The 17,774-nt window shown below is 49.1% G+C and overlaps 1 protein-coding gene across 1 annotated transcript in view; it reads left to right on the forward strand.

Moving 5' to 3' along the window:
• The window catches only part of CDH23 (cadherin related 23), a 226,030-nt gene that overhangs the window by 110,759 nt on the left and 97,497 nt on the right, over positions 1 to 17,774 (forward strand). The window contains exons 9-11 of the mRNA XM_077183497.1: positions 9 to 87; positions 10,723 to 10,835; positions 13,025 to 13,213. Of these exons, the coding sequence (XP_077039612.1) occupies positions 9 to 87; positions 10,723 to 10,835; positions 13,025 to 13,213 (381 nt within the window). The remainder of the gene's footprint in view (positions 1 to 8; positions 88 to 10,722; positions 10,836 to 13,024; positions 13,214 to 17,774) is intronic.

The raw sequence follows: 17,774 nt of genomic DNA on the forward strand, positions 1-17,774 counted from the left end.
CTCCCCAGGGCACCACCGTCAGGATGATCACGGCCGTCGACCAGGACAAGGGACGTCCCCGGGGCATCGGCTACACCATCGTGTCTGGTGAGTCCTGGGGGCACAGAGGGGACCCAGCAGGGATGGAGGGATGGATGGATGGATGGATGAATCGATGGAGGGATGGATGGGTGGATGGATGGATGATGGATGGATGGATAATGGATGGATGGATGGATGGATGGATGGATGGATGGATGGATGGATGGATGGATGGATGGATAATGGAGGGATGGATGGATGGATGGATGGATGGATGGATGGATGGATGGATAATGGATGGATGGATGATGGATGGATGGATGGATGATGGATGCATGGATGGATGATGGATGCATGGATGGATGATGGATGGATGATGGATGGATGGATGGATGGATGGATGATGGATGGATGGATGGATGGATGGATGGATGGATGGATGGAGGGATGGATGGATGGATGGATGATGGATGGATGGATGGATGATGGATGGATGGATGATGGATGGATGGATGGATGGATGGATGGATGGATGATGGATGGATGGAGGGATGGATGGATGGATGGATGGAGGGATGGATGGATGGATGGATGGATGGATGGATGGATGGATGGACGGACAGGCCTGCAATAAGTCCTTGTACATCCCATCCCTGGGAAATCATGGAGTAGAATAGATAGAATGATTTAAGATGGAGGAGACCTTAAAGATGATTGTTCCAACCCCCCTGCCATGGGTAGAGACACCTTCCACTAGACCAGGTAGCTCCATGCAAATTTGACAATATTTCACATTGAAACCTTTCATTCCTAATGGTGAGCCACAAACATCCCCCAGAGGGGATATTCTGTTCCAGGAGGGAACGAGACTGAGTATGGACTGAACAGCTCCTGGTGGTTTCTGTGGTGTTTCCCAAAAGTTTCAGAAGATGTGATGCGAGGACTGGGCCCGTGAGGGTGCAGAGCTAGAGGAGGAACCTTAAGTAAAGTGGTGGTGGCTTTCTGCCTTCTGACAGGATTAAGCCTGCCTTTGGAGTCTGGCTCTGAAGCCTGGGAACCCTTCCTGGTGTGGATGAGTGGATCATTGCTGGGCAATGCTTTGGCTCCATGGCCTGAGCATCCCTTCTGATGGCAGCAGGGGCAGGGCAGGCTGGGAAGGTGTTTCCAGATAAAACCCAGCTGCCTTATGGGAAGGCCAGTTTTGGGGGGCTTGGGCCTGTTTCATTTAAGATGCCTTGAGCTCAGCAATCCCTGCCATAGCCCAGCTGACTTTGATGCTGCCAGGGCTGCACTCAGATGCTGCTTTGGTGAGGACAGACAGACTGCTTGGGGTGACCCAGGAGTGAGGGACCAGCTTGGTGGGTGTGGGTTGTAACCCTCTTCCTGGCATCATTTTTGGGGCCCCAGCTTGGTGGGTGTGGGTTGTAACCCTCTTCCTGGCATCATTTTTTGGGGTTTTTTTCCCCAGCAAGAAACAGCAGCAGTGCTTCCCCTCCCCTCTGGGCCACATGCTCCAGGTGCTGCCCCCACGTGCAGGAATAATTTCCCAGTTTCTTTTCCTTAAAGCCCAGCCATTTCAAACCCTCTTTTAATCAGCCTCAAGGGTCAAGGTGATTTCACCCTGACTTTCAAGTCCACTGATCCTGACTGCAAGTATCCAGCCTTTGAAGATGCGAGGATTATTTATTCCTCTAATTCCCTCTGCAATTTATTCAAGAGATTGTCCCAGATTGTGGGTATCACCTGGCCAAGGTGCAGCAGGGACTCTCTTCTGGCTGATACAGGTTCTTTTTCACTGGAGACTGGACTGAAACATCAATCTGATTTTGCAGAGGTTGCTGAATTACAGTGACGATGGTAAAATAGCTGTCAGCCTGGCCATCCTGGACAGGCAGTGGGATGGTGGAGGGGCAATCAGGGTGCTCTGGGATCCAGGTGGAACATGGAGAGACCTGCAGGCAAATCATTGCACACAGCCTTGCATCTGCTTGTGTACGCCAAGAGCTTAACCCTTGCCTGCAGTCCTGCCCAGTGAGGGCAGCTCTCCTACAGAGGATCCAGCTGAACAGATCAAAAGAGTGATTAAACTACTTTGCACTGCTATTTTTTTCCCCCAAACATGAGAATTATGAAGTGTTTTCCTAACTGGCCAGGAATCTTTCTCCTGTCATCAGCAGGGTCTCATGGAGAAGGGGTTGGATGGGAATATCAGATTCTGTGGACAGAGCTGATGTTGCTTTCTGATGTGTGAGAGTCCAGACACAGGACTGGCATCTAATGTGCTTCCAAAATCCTGCTCAGCCAAGGCAAGCCATTTTCTTTTTGGCAGGCAGGTAAAGCCTAATTAATTTCTCATTATCCTCAATCACGATGGTAAAGGTCAGCGAGCAGATTTTTGCGCCCGAGCTGGAAAATTTTTATGGCAATTTTGCAGAAAAAAAAGCAAAAAAAAAAAGCCTAACATATGGGAACGGGGAAGCAAATTAAATTAGAAACCGACCGTAAGCAAAAGTGAAAGTGGCTGGTGGAAGTAGTAATTAAACCTGGCTCTTCAGCTCCCTTCCAGGAGGGGAGGTGGCAGTGATGCTGCTCCCATTCCCCTGCAGGGATGCATGATGCCTTTTCCCAGCTCTCAGAGATTTTTGGGCACAGGGTTAGCATGTGGCTGGTCTGCTTTTGCCTTTTGGGCTGGTATATGCAGCAGTAGAGAGCTGAGAAGCAACCTGGCCATTCATCATACCTTTGGTGTTAATGCCTAAAGCATCGGTGTGATTTGGAGGTGGGGTTTAAAAATTAATTTGGAATTGCTGCTGTCCTGTTCAGCTCCATCCCTCGGGCAGCCACATCTGGGGATGTACTGCAGCAGCTCTTATTTATACAGCTATCTCCAGCACAAGGTCCTCCCGTGACAGGAACACAATAAAACTAAAAGATTAACCATAACCACATAAAATAAGACTCGAGATCTAGCTTTATGCCGCCAGCTTACAAAGCTGTTAAGGCTGAGATGATGGAGGAGCACTGGTGTAGCTGTGCCATGGCTTTGGCTGCTTGTCCTGCCTGCATTGGGAATCATTTCCATATCTAATAGGGAAAAGCCATTCAGTTGTTTCTGCCCCTTCCTTCCCATCAGAGTGTTTTAACTCCAGGAAAATGTACTTTTTCACTTCACACTTTACAAGGAACGGGCTCACTGCCCAATAGAAAAAGAAACCCAAACTGAGACCTCACAATTCATGCCCCTCGTGCCAAAAGTCTGGTCAGTGCCAGGGCTCCCATTGCTCCAGAGGGTGTTCCTTGTTCCTGCTGCTTTTCCTGTGGCCAGAGCCCTGTGCCAGCCCTCCCTCCCCGGCTGCAGTGACAGGTTGGAGACGCTCAGCCACTGAGGTCAGGACTCTGTTTGAAGGACAGATAATTAATCCAGCAAAGTAATCCACAGCTCCTTTTTGGCAGATTTATGGAGATAGCCTCTGTGCTGGGGACTCTGCCTCATCATCTTTCATTTCCCAGGCAAAGCCAGTGACTTGTTGTATAACACGACCTGTTCTAGATAAGGCTTTTCATTTAGGGGAGCTCTCCGGGCTAACAGAGATTGATTTTCCTGGCGGGAATCGGGAGGGCCCTGGCAGTTTTGGGCAGGATCAGCCCTGCAGACGGCAGTGTGTTTTCACATTTGCTGCCTCTGCACACCGCCTGGGGCACGGGGAATCCTCTGGCTCTTTAAGGGAAGGATTTTCAGCGTGAATTAAACAGCAATTTAATTAATAGGCGGGAGGAGACTTCAGCCCGCGAGCTCTTCTTAGGAAAACGTATTGACTCACGTGTTGCTTGCTAGCAGTAAACTTTGGGCTTCATTTATTTCCAGGAGAGTCAGGAGACTTGGAGCCTCCTGGCAGGAGGGTGTGAAGGTGACCTGTGCTGCTTGGGCAGGCACTGAGGGGTTAACCCAGGGGACAGGGTCCCACATGTCAGTCTCTGCCTGCCTGACACATTTCAGGTGTGGTGATGGATGGGCAGTGGGAGATTGCACAAGGGCAATCTATACGTCCTTCCTGGGGCTTGGAAAATCCTTCAGGAGAGAGGGGAGGGAGCTTTCAGTCAGAGATGGTCCTTAGGGCTATTCACAAACCCTCAGGGTGGGGTTCTTCCCCCCTCCTCCCCAACTGGATTGTTTTATGAGACTGATGCAGTTTCTAGCAAAGTCTCTCTTCTTTAAGCTGGTGCACCCCGAGGGAAACATGAATTAAAAATCATTATTTGCACAATGCAACAGAAGTGTGAGTTACAGAAGTGCGAGGGAAGCTGAAAATAATTGTTCTCCATCTTCTGGATTTCCTGCTAAGGAATAAAATGTCATAGATATATTTTTTATATATATAATATGTATATATGAGTAATTAATCAGTGCAGTAGCACTCTCAGAACATGTTTCCTGTGCTCTTAACAGAGCCCACTGCCTTCTTTATGAAAGTGCAGCATGAATCCTTGAGGAAAGGTCAAGTGGCCAAAGAGGTCTCCAAGCCCTCAGCTGCTGACATCTCCCTCCATGGCTTGACCTGACTTAATAAAGAAGGCAGAGCAAAGCACTTCCTAAAACCCTTAAACCAGACATTGGGGAGCACCCTTGGAAGTGGGGACCTGCTCGTTTTGCTATTCCCTACCTCGCTCCAGTTTTTCCCACATTCTCCTCGCTCGGTGAACTGCCGGGGTGTTGAAGCCCTCATAAATTCCAGCTGCTGGGAGGGCCTTCCTGTGTGATTTAAAGGCAGCCATCACAGCAGAACATTTCTGTAGGAGGACACGCTGATGGGTGGAAAAGTGCCTGGCGCTGAGTTATCCATCAAAAGCTGTTTGTTCCCACCCTGCCAATGCAAGGGGATGAGACAGCACAAAGCAAAGATGGTGGCTGCAGTCACAGCCCCTTTCCCCTTGGCTCAGTTGCTCCCCTTCTTCCTGCAGGCTGCTTTTTTTCATCATGTTGGCATCTGGCTTTGGCTCCCTGGCAATCCAGGAGTCGTTGGAAAGAGATATGATTGGGATAATAGTTTGCGTGGCAGGTGGTCCCCCAGCAAACGGCCCGCTGTAATTAAAACTATACATTCCCTTTTATGTGGAAACAGGAAACAAAAGCATCTTTTCTGTTTAATTTCTGGGACTTCCTGTTCAGCTTTTTGGGATTTAGTGTGTGTTCAAGGCTGAGCAACCTGGTCTAGTGGAAGTTGTTTGGAATGAGATGATCTCTGAGGTCCTTTCCAACCCAAATCGGTCTGGGATTCAATGTTGACCACCGGGGAGAACGATGAACCTGGACCACCTCTGTTCATGTCATGGCTAGCAAAAACAACTGGTTCTGAGATGGTTTTTAATGGAGAAATTTCAGAAAGCTGTGGATTCTGGAGATGTGGGGTTTATGTCAAAAAGCCCATTTGAGATGACGTGGGGGAACGATGGTCGTGGTCCAAGACTCAGAATCCTTTTGTGTGAGGAATTACACTCAGAGCAGAAACTCTGAGGGTTCTGTTCTCCTCTCTGGTACTCAGCCACAGCTCCCAGGAAATCTGGGAGGGGAATTGCACCTTGGGTGATAAATACCTCCTTTTATTTCCTTGTACTGTACATTCCGTTCTGAAAAAGGGAACTGCGAGCATTTGGTGTGAGCTCCTTTTGTGGCTCTGCAAGATCACAAGTTCTGCTAGAATGGACAGATCCTTAGGGAAAGATACTAAAAGGGCCTGTTTGCAGAGCAGGCATGTGAGGAGGAGCGCTGGCACACAGCTTTGGGCTCAGATCTGTTATCCCAGAGAGCTGCATCTCCCCAGACGAGCAGCAAACCAAGAGGAGAAGGGGACACTGTTTTTACACAGCATCTCGATTTGTAACAACAAGCTCAGGTTGTAACAGCCAGTTTTCCTTTGGAAATGACTTGTTGCCTTTGAATTTAATCACGGGGCAAGGCCCCTGCCCTGGCAGTGCTTCCCTGAGGGCGGCCTGGGGGCAGCAACTCAAGGTGAAGAGCAGCGAGGTGCTCACGGCAGCTGATGGACTATTTATCTGCTAATAACTGTGTCTGTTGCTGACTCCATGAACCACATCCAACAGCATCTATTTCTGTGCCCGAGGAGCCCTGACGGAGCACATTTTGATTAATAAATTATCCGGAGCAAGGTGTGTGATGGGTTCCCCTTTCACATCTCGTGAAAGTCACCCGCTCCAAGTTCAGCCCTGGCTCCCAACGTGAGCAGCCCTTCCTGCAGAGGGGGGTGGGAAATTATCCTGCCCTGGGAAAACAGCTCGCCCTGACTCACAGGTGGCTCTTCACCAGAGCAGGGCAGTGGCTGCATCTCTCCCTTGAAAGGTGCTCAAGGCTAAAGGGGTAGGGAGGAAGGAGGAGATATTGATGGTGTGGTTTTTTCCCTCCTTTTTTTCCCTTTTTCTCCCCCCCCCCCCCCCCCCCCATTTCTCTGGGTTTGAGCCAGTACTTTTAACAGCCTTTTTAAACTGAGAGCTTGGCTGAGGGCAATTAAACATTATGGCTCTCATCTATAAAACCCCTCGTTATAGCAGTGTTTCTCCAAAATGATGCCTATGCCACCATCCGTTCCTCAATGAGCTTGGAAAAACACTCTGAATGGGCTCCTGTGATCCATCCCAGTGCTCCCAGCCCAGCATCCCCTCAGTGCCTGCCTTCCCAGGCCCCTGTCTGCCTGCAGTGTATGCAGGAGCTGCTGCTGCCCCTGTACCTGCACACAGACAGACGGATGAGAAACTTCTCCTTCTTCTTGACCCGTGTCATAACAAAAAGCTGGGTTTGTAGGTCCTGAGCAAGCCTATTTCTTGCCAGGTGGGAGCAACAAGTCTGCTAGAAGTGGTTTCATACTGCAGTCCCAAAGTTCTTAATTTTTTCTCATTGTCATTCTCCCCTTTCCCTCTGTCTTTCTGATATTTAAAACATTTCCTGTCTTGTTTTCCTTCTCTCTGCCCCCCTTTTGCTGCTCAGCCTTTCCTTTTTCATCCTTTAATTTCTGCCACATTCCTGCGTGTACCTCTGGTGTCTCCAGAGAGAGGAAAGATAAAATTGGCTAATTTCCCCCATCTTATTTTTTTTCCCTTGTTCTCTGGAAAGTGAAGGCACATTAAGATGATCAGAGAGATTTTGGCAAGGAAAATGTCTCAGCAAATGGGTATTGTTCAGCGGTGTGCGTGCTTCAGCAGGGATCACTGGTCAGAGCAGCGAGGAAGTGGTGGTTGGAGAGGTATTGGAGACACCTCTTTCCCTAAATTTGCTAATTTGCAAAGCCAGGAACTCTCTGCTAGTAGAAAAATAGCCCCAGTGGGTATAGGGTGAGTATCTGATGGTGTTGGGGAGGCTGAGCTAGAGAACAGCCTCTGATGTGCAGCTAGGAGGCCTTTGGGCCCCTAGTTTAGTTGCCCATCCTTCAAAAAGTGACCATGGTCAAATCTGAAATGCATGACCCTTTTCAGGACACAGAACACAGCGCTGTGTTTAGTCAAATTCCTCCCCTATTGACCTAATTCCACTAAATTCCATTGTTTCTGCATTTTATTGCACTTCATATTAGGGGGAGGTGACCCTGAGGCACAAACTTTACCATGGCAACCTGGTGTCCTGGAGCATTTAAATGCCTGGCAGCACAATCCCATCCATCTCCTGGAGCGTCCTTCAAAGCTGGGAGCAGAAGAAGCTTCCCAAGGAGTCAGCCATAAATTACAGCATGAAAGTGGGAAGTCAGGATGGAAAGAGGGGAATCGTCCAAGGGAGGAGACTGGAAATCTTCATGTTCAGCAGCAAAAGATCAGGAAAAAACCCACAAGGCCATTGCTAATATTTTAAGTAGACTGGTGAGCTCATTAAGCTGGCAAGCGGTCAGTGGGACATTTGGGATGGAGAGAAGAGAGGAGCAAGGACAGGAAGGGGAGGAATTCTGTCCAGGAGGAATATAGAATGGCTCAGTAATGGGGAGAAAGGTGTCAAGGCACTTGGGGCTCTGGAGAGAGAGGAGAGGCCAGGTGGTTCCTGGGTGGGAGGGAGGGGATGGCAGGGCCCCGGGGCTTTGGCCATCCTGAGGATGTAGCCCCACATTTCTCTTCACAGAGAAAAGCAAGGCACAATTCTTCCCAAGAATATTTCCGGGATTCACGTTCTCTGAACCTCAGAGAAAGGAAAAAACAATTCTTATCACTTGCTTGTGCCTGTGTTTGTGCAAAAATAGAATGCAATGTGGAGATTGTTTACCCAAAGTGATGGTGTTTTGTTTCCTTGGCCTGTCAGGGCCGAGTGTGTGTGTGTGTTGGGACTGTTGGGTGACAGTCATGAGATTCTGGGCAGTGTGAGCAGGGTTGAGTGCTTGGCAGGTTCAGTTTTAGATGTATAGAATAATACAGTATAATAAAGTAATTAATTAGCCTTCTGATGTCCATGGAGTCAGATGCATCATTCCTCCTTCGTCAGTGCCCTCACAGCATTGCTATATGAGGAAGGTGCAGCTGTGATCCAACAGAAGCTGGAAGGGAGCAAGGGAGCAGTGTGAGCAGGGCTGAGTGGTGGCAGGTTCAGTTTTAGATGTATAGAATAATATAGTATAATAAATTAATTAATTAGCCTTCTGCTATCCATGGAGTCCTCCTCACCATTCCTCCCTCATCAGGGCCCTTGCAGCATTGCTATAGGAGGAAGGTGCAGCTGTGATCCAACAGAGGTTGGAAGGGAGCAAGGTGGATGCTGAGTGATGGGAAACAACTTTCTGTGGCAGCAGATCTGTCTTGCAGCTCCCTTCCAGGGAAATGACAAATGCTGTGTGTGTTTCATTCGTGCTGAGATGTATTGAGAAGACAGGATTTATTTTTTACTTCCTTTTGACTGGGATGACTGGAATTTACCTGCAGGGTTTCCTGGCTCCTGTCTGTGTCTGGTTCAGGGGTTTCTGCATGCCTCAGGATGCTGAGGGGAGCTGTGTGGGTGACCATATGCCTGGATATATAACCTCCCTGGTCATCACTAATTCAGCAGCCTGCTCTGCTTTTGTGTCAGGCTGGTGTCAGGTGTCCCAGGCTCCACACACCAACTGCTGGCTTTTGTCTGCCTCGAAGGGAGAGCACCTGGAGCTGCCACAGGCACATTCCCAAGCAGGACATTGTCCTTTTGGTGTCTGCTGGCCATGACACTCGAGCATTAGCATTGGTTGGGATCTCTGTACAAATCACAAACGGGACAGGACTGCTGGGAACGTGCCTTGGGCTGTTTTATTTTCCAGCATCACTCTCATTACATGGTTATGACAATGGGAAGGTGTCATCAGCTCATGTGCCCAGCAACAGACAAAGAACTTAATGTTACAACTTACTTTTAAAGTTTTTTGACCAATCACACAAAGCAAAAGCACATTGACAGTAGTTCTATCTAATTATTATAAGCACCTGTACCTTTTTTTTTCCTTCTGTTAAACAATGCTTGCTTATTTTAAATACAATACCTGCTTGTAAGCCTTAAAGCCTTAAAGCACAATGCACAGAGCTCCATTATTAAGCTTAAAACTTCTTAATATCTTGCTAGATAAACTTTTCTGCACCTTAGGGAGTTATTCTAAACAAGTGTTAATACACAGACCATTGTTCTATTTGTCCTTGCTTTTCTACTTCTTATATAATTTTTCTGCTGACCAATCTCATGGCTGCTTCTTAGCTCCAATCACAGTTCTGCTGTCTCTGAGGCCTGCCTTTTGCAGCTTTCCCAAAACCCTCTGGTTTTATGGATTCCCACAGAGCATATTGTCTTCATCCCCTCTGGGTGTCTGATTCCAGAGGAGAATTCAAGCTGGGATGGGATGGGACGGGATGGGATGGGATGGGATGGGATGGGATGGGATGGGATGGGATGGGATGGGATGGGATGGGTTGGGATGCTCAGTGGCATCCTGGCTGCTTGCCTGCATGCAGGGACAGGCACAGGAGCCAAATTTGGCTCCAGCAGAGGAAAACCAGGCAGCTGCACAGGGTCAATGCATATGGCAAGAGCATTAAAGCAGGGCAAGTGCCACACAATTTTGCTGATACTTTCACTGGCTTCTAATACACCCAGCTAAGAAATTCCTGAGCTGTGTGAGGCTTCTCTATTACTTGATAGACTTTTTTTCTTTCTTTAAGCTCTGCAGCCTCTCCTTGAGTACATTTGGACTTGTATCCCCCTCAGCACCCTCTGGCAAGCTAAACCACCACCTGTTTGTGGAGAATTCTCCATGAGCTTGGTCCATCTGTGCCTCCCTGTGATTATCCTGGACTGATGTCCCTTAACCCCTGGATTTTAGGAGAGAGGCCATGCCCACCCCAGGAACAGCACCCTGCAAATGCAAGTGGTCACTCAGAGGGGAGCAGCTGGATTTGGTCCTGCTTTCAGCTTTGCTGTTGCAGATTTTAATAATATAGAACCCTTTGAAATTCTTCAGCTGCCTCCAGCACTGGCAGCTTTTTGCTGTGGAAAGAGAGCCCCATTTTGAGCCCTGAGCTGGGACAGGTGAGAGGAGGAGAGGAGTGTTACAGCCATGACATTTCAAAGCACATTGGAATGGTGTGCCAGGTTCCTAGAGACCACAGCTTAGAATTTGTGTCCTCTTGCTCCCCTCCCTGTTGTCTCCAGCACTTTTTTGTGCCAGCTGCTTGTGCTCACATTCCTGTTATTTTTCCCAGGTAACACCAACAGCATCTTTGCACTGGACTACATCAGTGGAGCCTTAACCCTGAATGGGCCCCTGGACAGGGAAAATCCCTTCTACAGCGCTGGATTCATCCTCACAGTGAAGGTGAGACTGCTCCAGCTGGGAAGCACATGGACAGAGCAGGATGGGGAGGACATCCTGCCTGGGGACACCCCCTTCCAGATAATGCTGCAAACCTGGGCTCTGTTGTTCTCTTGGGCATCCAGAGCCATGGTCTGCTGACCAAGTGAGATGTTAAACACAGTCTGTCACTATAGGACACGAAATAACACCACACACACACAACTGCTGCTCTCAAGGTGGAAAAGGGAAGTTTATTTTCTGACTCCAACATTAATAGATTTCCAAAAGTGGCAGTGGATTGGAGGGTGAAAGTGCCACCTCTCCAATGGCACTGGACAAACCAACAGTCCATCAAATTTCTCCTCCTCCATAAAAGAATGCAAAACTGGAAGTTATTTACAGAAAGTGTGTGAGAAATTTGTTACAAGAATGTAAACATCGGAAGGCTTAGAAAATCTTTAAAAATCAGGGTGACAACAGTCCCCTTGTCTGGTGGCCCAAAACATGATGTGTGAGGCCATTTTTGCCATCCTGCCTGTGGCTGTGCCTGCTGGCAGCATGCAGATACCCCAGGCTTGCATATAGCACCAGACACATACTGAGGCACCTGAATTGTGCCTACTTTTGCCTGTTTTTCCTCCTTCTCCCCACCAAAGCCCTGGATAAACATGACATTTTGTCTTGTCAGCAGGCAGTGGTGTAACAGGACATCATCTGTGCCTCCCTGGCACGGGGAGGGAGTGATGCTGGAAGTTGCCTTGTCAAGAAAAGGCACTGGAGCGTGGCTCTCCAGCCTCTCCAGCCCCACCTCAGAGTGACTCCCTGGCTCTGCTCACAGCCCTGTAATTAAAATCAATACCAAGCTGGGCAGCTGGTTGGAAACACATTTAGAAGTATGGATTCTGCTGGGCCGGGGTGGGGAAAAATCATCAGCGTAGGAAGGGTCATTGATTGGGAGGGAGGCAGCCAGCGCATTGCCTTCTTGTTTTGGCAAGTGTGATGCTTCCTTGGAGTGGGGCAGAGGCACAAGAAATCACCCCTCTAGGTCCCAGACACAGTTCACACCATGAGGCTTTGTGTGTGAGGAGGAGATCCTCACCCACCCCTGGTATAGCTTCATTCAGGCTTTTATAGTTTCAAAAATCAAGAGAGGAAAGATTGTCTGGTTTTAATAGGGACAAAAATATCTGTTTAATCTTGGAAAGGTTTGTGAGCCTGAAAACTTGCCCGTTTTCCTGCCTGCATGACAATGGAGTTCCAGCCACGTTCTGTTGCTCTGACAGATTTCCATGTCCTCTCCCCACAAACTTCGCATCCTCCCGCAAATGCCAGCTCTGTGCATCCCACATCCCCAGGACCCAAAATGTTCCCTGCTGCTCTCATCCTGGAGCACACAGTGAAAATACAGCTGGATTGCTCCTCGCTGGGATCAGCCTGTTCTGCTGCTGTGTGCAGAAGCAGTGAATAGCAATGAGCCGTGTGGGTCGTGAGAGCGTTGCTTTTCCATGCCCACAGCAAAGCAAGATTATCCAAAGGACAAGAGGAGGGACTCGCCTTGAAAAGGCTGTTTCATGAGTCCTGCTTCTCTGGCATTAAAATCTGCACTCTCTTTTTGGGAAGGCAGAATTAAAGTCCTTCTTGAGACAGAGGTGTGATGTGGACTCATGACTCAGCTCTGTATTTAGACACGTGTTGCCAAACCTATTTTAAGGTCTAAGTGTTCTTTTCCTCTGGTGCCCTAGTTTTCCATCCCTATGTTTTTCAGCATACTGAGTGGTTCACTGTCAGCTCCCAGTCCCACATCAGGAATGGCAGAGCAGAGAGCAGGAGTGCTCTTTGCCCCTTATTTTGTGGATTGTCCCCTACATCTCACAAAGGACATTTTTTTCTGTTTAAACGCTTGTGGCAGGGAAATCTAGTTGTTCTTGTGTGACTCCAGATCCCGCCAACCTGTTGCAGAAGAACTTGGCCACAGCCTTCCTAAGGGAAATGTTGAACCCCTGGAAAGGTTTTTGTGAGACTAAAGCATGAGTGATGGGAAAGCTGAGCCAACATCTCTATGTGTTAATGGACCAATGGCAGAGCCAATTGGGAATCCTTCTGTGGCAAAGTGGAGGAAGAGAAAGCTGCAAGAGTGTCTCGCTGTGCACACTGTCTTTACATTCATTCCTTCTGGAGAACAAAGGCTGCCCTGTTTTCTGTCCTTGCAGGGGACAGAGCTGAACGATGACCGCACGCCCTCCAACGCCAGCGTCACCACCACCTTCAACATCCTGGTCATCGACGTCAACGACAACGCCCCCGAGTTCAACAGCTCCGAGTACAGCGTGGCCATCCCAGAGCTGGCCCAGGTGGGCTTTGCCCTTCCCCTCTTCATCCAGGTGCAGGACAAGGATGAGGTGAGGTTTCCTCTCCCTCCTTTGTGGGGTAGCACTGGTTGGGTTTCGGGGTGGGCAGGGGAGGAGTCACTGCATGGTTCTGTCCCAGCACCCCTTTTCCATCTCTCACTGCTGCCATCTCTGTGTTTGCTGTGTACCCCCAGCCCAGTTTCCCTCCCCAGTGTGCAGGCACTAATGCAGTCAGGATTGCAGGGCCCCTGAGAGCCAGAAAATAGGATTGTCTGGGAGGCTGATCCCTGCCTGCTTTGAGGGCTCTTGTCAGGCACTGCTTTGCCAGTCTGGTTTAGCAAAGGAGGAGTTTTCCCCTGCCAGGGACAGGGAAGGCAGGAGCCCCAGGCTAAGTCAGGGAGGATGTAGGAGATGCCCCTCAGAGCAGGGAGGACTGGGATACCAGTTCATCACTGCAAACAAGGCAGGAGCTTTGGAGGCTTGTTCCTCCCACGTGTCAGTGGAGCTCCTGTTTGTCACGCGCCGATCCGTGCCGTGCTTGGGATTGCAGCCCCTGTTCCAGCCTTGGGCTCCCAGCCTTCAATTACTCTGATTATTTGACTTGTGCAGTTCACGTCTGGCTGCTCCTGTGTGCTGGTCCCCCCCCAGCCCCGCCACGCCGCCGGGTGCCTGCTCCAAAGCAGTGCTGACACCTCATGGTGAGCTGGCCAAAACTGCTGGGAAAGGCTCTGCCCGCAGGCTCCTGCTGTTCCCATTCCTCTTCGGGCTGAACAGGACATGAGGGGAGAGGGTTTGTCAGAATAAATGCCATCACAGAATGGGTTGGGTTGGAAGGTACCTGAAAAATCAGCTCCTTCCAACCCCCCTGCCAGGGGCCAGGACAGCCTCCACTAGAGCAGGTGGCTCAGGGCTTCATCCAGCATTGTGGCAAAGCATCACCAGGATGTTTTCCTGATGCTTCAGGTAATGGGAAACAAAACATTCCCCCTGCCCCCAGCCCCCAAGATCCTGGTGGGTCAGTTAAAATGTGCATCTTTAAGTTGCCTTTTCTGGCTGAGAAGATGGATTTGCTATTCCCCAGCCCTGGGTGGAGCTCACCCCGTCTCGTCAAGCCACCCAGAAATCCCATTTTTTTCCATCTGAAGTGATTATGACACAGAACTAATAACTTACTGGTGACATGATGTCACCATGCAGGAGTTATGAGTTCAGCCTGAAGAGGTGCAGATGAGCTATTAAGCAGATAAAGAGACTGTTTTTTCTTGAAAATGTCAATTGCTAATAAAGAAGATATGGATATGACAGATGCTTAGGATAGTTTCTGAATAGAGCTGCTGTCGTGCTTGCTGAGAGATGTCAGCAGATCCATTCTTGAAGGGCATTGTAACACTTCTGTTTGTGCCACCAGGATGAAGGATCTGTCATTATTTCTGGTTAAAAGCTCATTTTACTGGAGTGACTCCCATTCAAGAATTCACTTTTCAGCCTTGCTAATTTTAAAATGGGAGAATAAAAAATAGCCTTGCCTTCCCCATCGCACCAGCAAAAAATACACGCTGTTCTTTTGATGTATTTCTTTCACTTCCTGAGATTTCCCCAAAAGAATTAGCTGAGATTTTCAAAACTGCTGAGAGAGGATCTCTTGTGCTAAGGGAGTCTGAAGGAGTTTTACTGTACACGTCTTCAGAGACCATCATATTAACACAGATTGCTTTGACCGTGGCATTATTTTCACTGATAAGAAGCAGAGGAGAGCTGATTCTTGGAATATCTGGAGGGAGGAAAGTTATAAGCAATTGGTTACTTTTTTTCCTGCATTATCCTGGGATGGATCTCCCTTATTTCCTCTCATGGATGCTTGCAACTGGGTTAACTGTCAAGGTAGCACTTTGGGGGGAAAAAATGGGAAAAGATGCCCAGCTTATGAAAAAGATGTGTATGAGATAGAAGTAGGACTGCACCTGCAGGCAGCACTGCTTCCCAGAGAAATATTTGTAGAGCCCTGAAGACCCACCAAGTTTCAGTGAAAAAACTACAGAAAGGTTATGTAGTTGCCTGGCAGAGATATCTTGGATGCTCAAGTGCCCTGTGAGAGCTGTGAGGGGTTTACAAACCATCTGGATTTGAGGTGGCTGAGATGGCACCAGGCTCTCTCTTCTCTCTGTGGGTGCAGGCGTGGAGGGATGCGTTGGCAAGGACCAAGAACTTCAGGCAGGGATGGGACTGAGGATGTGGCTGACAGAAGCTGTTCTGGCAGCACTGGCTTCATGCTGGAGATGCCACAACTCATCTGTGTAAGGGGCACAGGGAAACCAGAAGAGAGTTGTACACGTCTCCAGGGAAAGCAGAGAGAGAAATAAATGAGAGCAGATGGGTTGAGACACGGGAAATCAAAACCGGAGTCTTTGGGAAGATCACTTTGCTCGAGTCTGTCTCCTGCCTCCCACCTTATGTCACAGAGTCCTGGGAGATTCCCTTGGCAGATTACTTTATTTCCTGAGCCCCTGAGGGTCTGGCCCCTCTGGAAAATTCAGGCATTGCTCCTTTAGCCCTCCAGCTGGTTGAGGGAGCAGCCTGGACTCTGCCCTGTGCAGAGGTCCTGTGGGTCTGGGTGGTTTTTTGAGGAGCCTTCCTGTCATTGTGCCTTTGTGGAGCTGGGGAAAGGGCTGTCACATGGGTCTGGCCTTTAACACACACCGTGTGGGCTGCCAAGGCTGTTAAACAAGGCTTTTCAAAGCCAGGCCCACACAGCCTTTTTTAACCGTGGGGTTTTTGGCCTTTCTTTCTTCTGGTGTGTTTTGCACAAACTGAAATGATGGCTTTTGGAAGGAGTCAGATTAAACCATTCAGCAAAGCACTTAAAAATGCATTTCTGAGGCACACAAGACCTCACTTGAAAGCCTATGCCTGGCTTTCCCTCTGTGCTGTAAGTGCCTTTCTGCAGCTCAGCTGGCATTAACCTCTCAGACAAGGTTCCCAAGCGAGTGTCTCCAAGGAGAAGCCCTTCCTCAGAGCCCAGCCCCTGCAAACTCTCAGATTTCACTCCCCAAATGAGGCCATGGTCTTGCTGCAGGAGGAGCTGTCAGGTGGGGTGGGGAGCTCCTCAAGAGGAGGCAACTGAGCTGAGCTGAGGTGGCCCCTCACACGGATTTGGGGTGCAGCCGAGAGGTGTTCAGCCAGGTGTGCTGCTTTTCCTTTCTGCATTCTCCAGGATTTACTGAAAGGGAAATGAGTACACAGGGTTTGCACAGGGTTTTTGATTCAGCCTTCTTGAGCAACCTGCCTTGTGGAAGGTGTCCCTGCCCAGAGCATGGGGCTGGAATGAACTAAGCTTTATGATCCCTTCCAACCCAAACCAGTCTGGGGTTCTATGAGCCAAGAAAAAAGCACTATCTGCTGTGCAGCTGAGCTTCTCTCCCTGCCAGATAGAGAGCAGACCCTTGAACAGCTTTCCCAAGCCATTCAAGAGCTGCTTAGGAAAATCCATTGAGATTTCCCAGTGTTCAGGCTGAGCCTGCACTCAACTGGACACCCCCAGGCTGTGGTTGGGTTCTCCTCATTCACATTTGGTGGTTCAGCAGGGGGAATAAATCCTGTATGTGAGGCAGAAGATTAAAGCACTAACTTATCTGCTTTTACAGCAAGGTTTGTTTCTGGGTTGAGAACAAGAGCCCTGAGCTCTGGGACAGGTTGGTGTTAATTCAGAGGGCTCATCTGCTGCTGAGTTGGAATTTGGGAGACATGGATGCTGATTTGGAGACATGGATGCGGATTTGGGAGACAGGAGTGTCATTTTTGGATATGCTGGTGGCTTGATGCTGTATCACAGGGAGAAGGCAAGGGTTTGGCCATCCAGGAAAAGGAGCAGGGCATCCTTTGGGACATCCCCCATTTCCTATGGCTCTGAGATCCATGGATTTCTGTTAAGGGGAGCAGCAGCCTGCTCTGCCAGGCCATGCCAGGAAAATCAGCTCTACATGGTTGAGTGAAGAGGAAGAAAAGGGCAGAAGCTGTTCTGCCTATTCGATTCTGCCTATTCTCATCTGCTGCTGGGCTGGAATTTGGGAAACATGGATGCTGATTTGGGAGATATGGATGCTGATTTGGGAGACAGGGGTGTCCTTTTTGGATATGCTGATGTTCTGTACCCAGTGGCTTGATGCAGTATCACAGGGAGAAATCAAGGGTTTGGCCATCCAGGAAAAGGAGCAGGGCATCCTTTGGTGCATCCCCCATTTCCTATGGCTCTGAGATCCATGGATTCCTGTTAAGGGGAGCAGCAGCCTGCTCTGCCAGGCCATGCCAGGGAAACCAGCTCTGCATGCTTGAGTGAAGAGGAAGAAAAGGGCAGAAGCTGTCTGAAGCACCACCATCATGGCCTGACATTTTAAAATCATTTTGAAACAATTGTCTAAAATAAGCATATCGAGGAAGGTAAATGGGGAATTTTAAATAAGGAAAATCTGGGCCATGGGAAAACGCTCTCTTTGTTGCACAGAGCTTCACCAGAGACCCCCACCAGGATATCCTGTGTGCCCATGAGTGTGCAGGTGGCAATATATGATTCATGCAGAGCATATATATGCATATGACAGGCACAAGCACTATAAAT

This window comes from Agelaius phoeniceus, chromosome 9 (assembly GCF_051311805.1).
Source record: "Agelaius phoeniceus isolate bAgePho1 chromosome 9, bAgePho1.hap1, whole genome shotgun sequence".
NCBI classification, from domain to species: Eukaryota; Metazoa; Chordata; class Aves; order Passeriformes; family Icteridae; genus Agelaius; species Agelaius phoeniceus.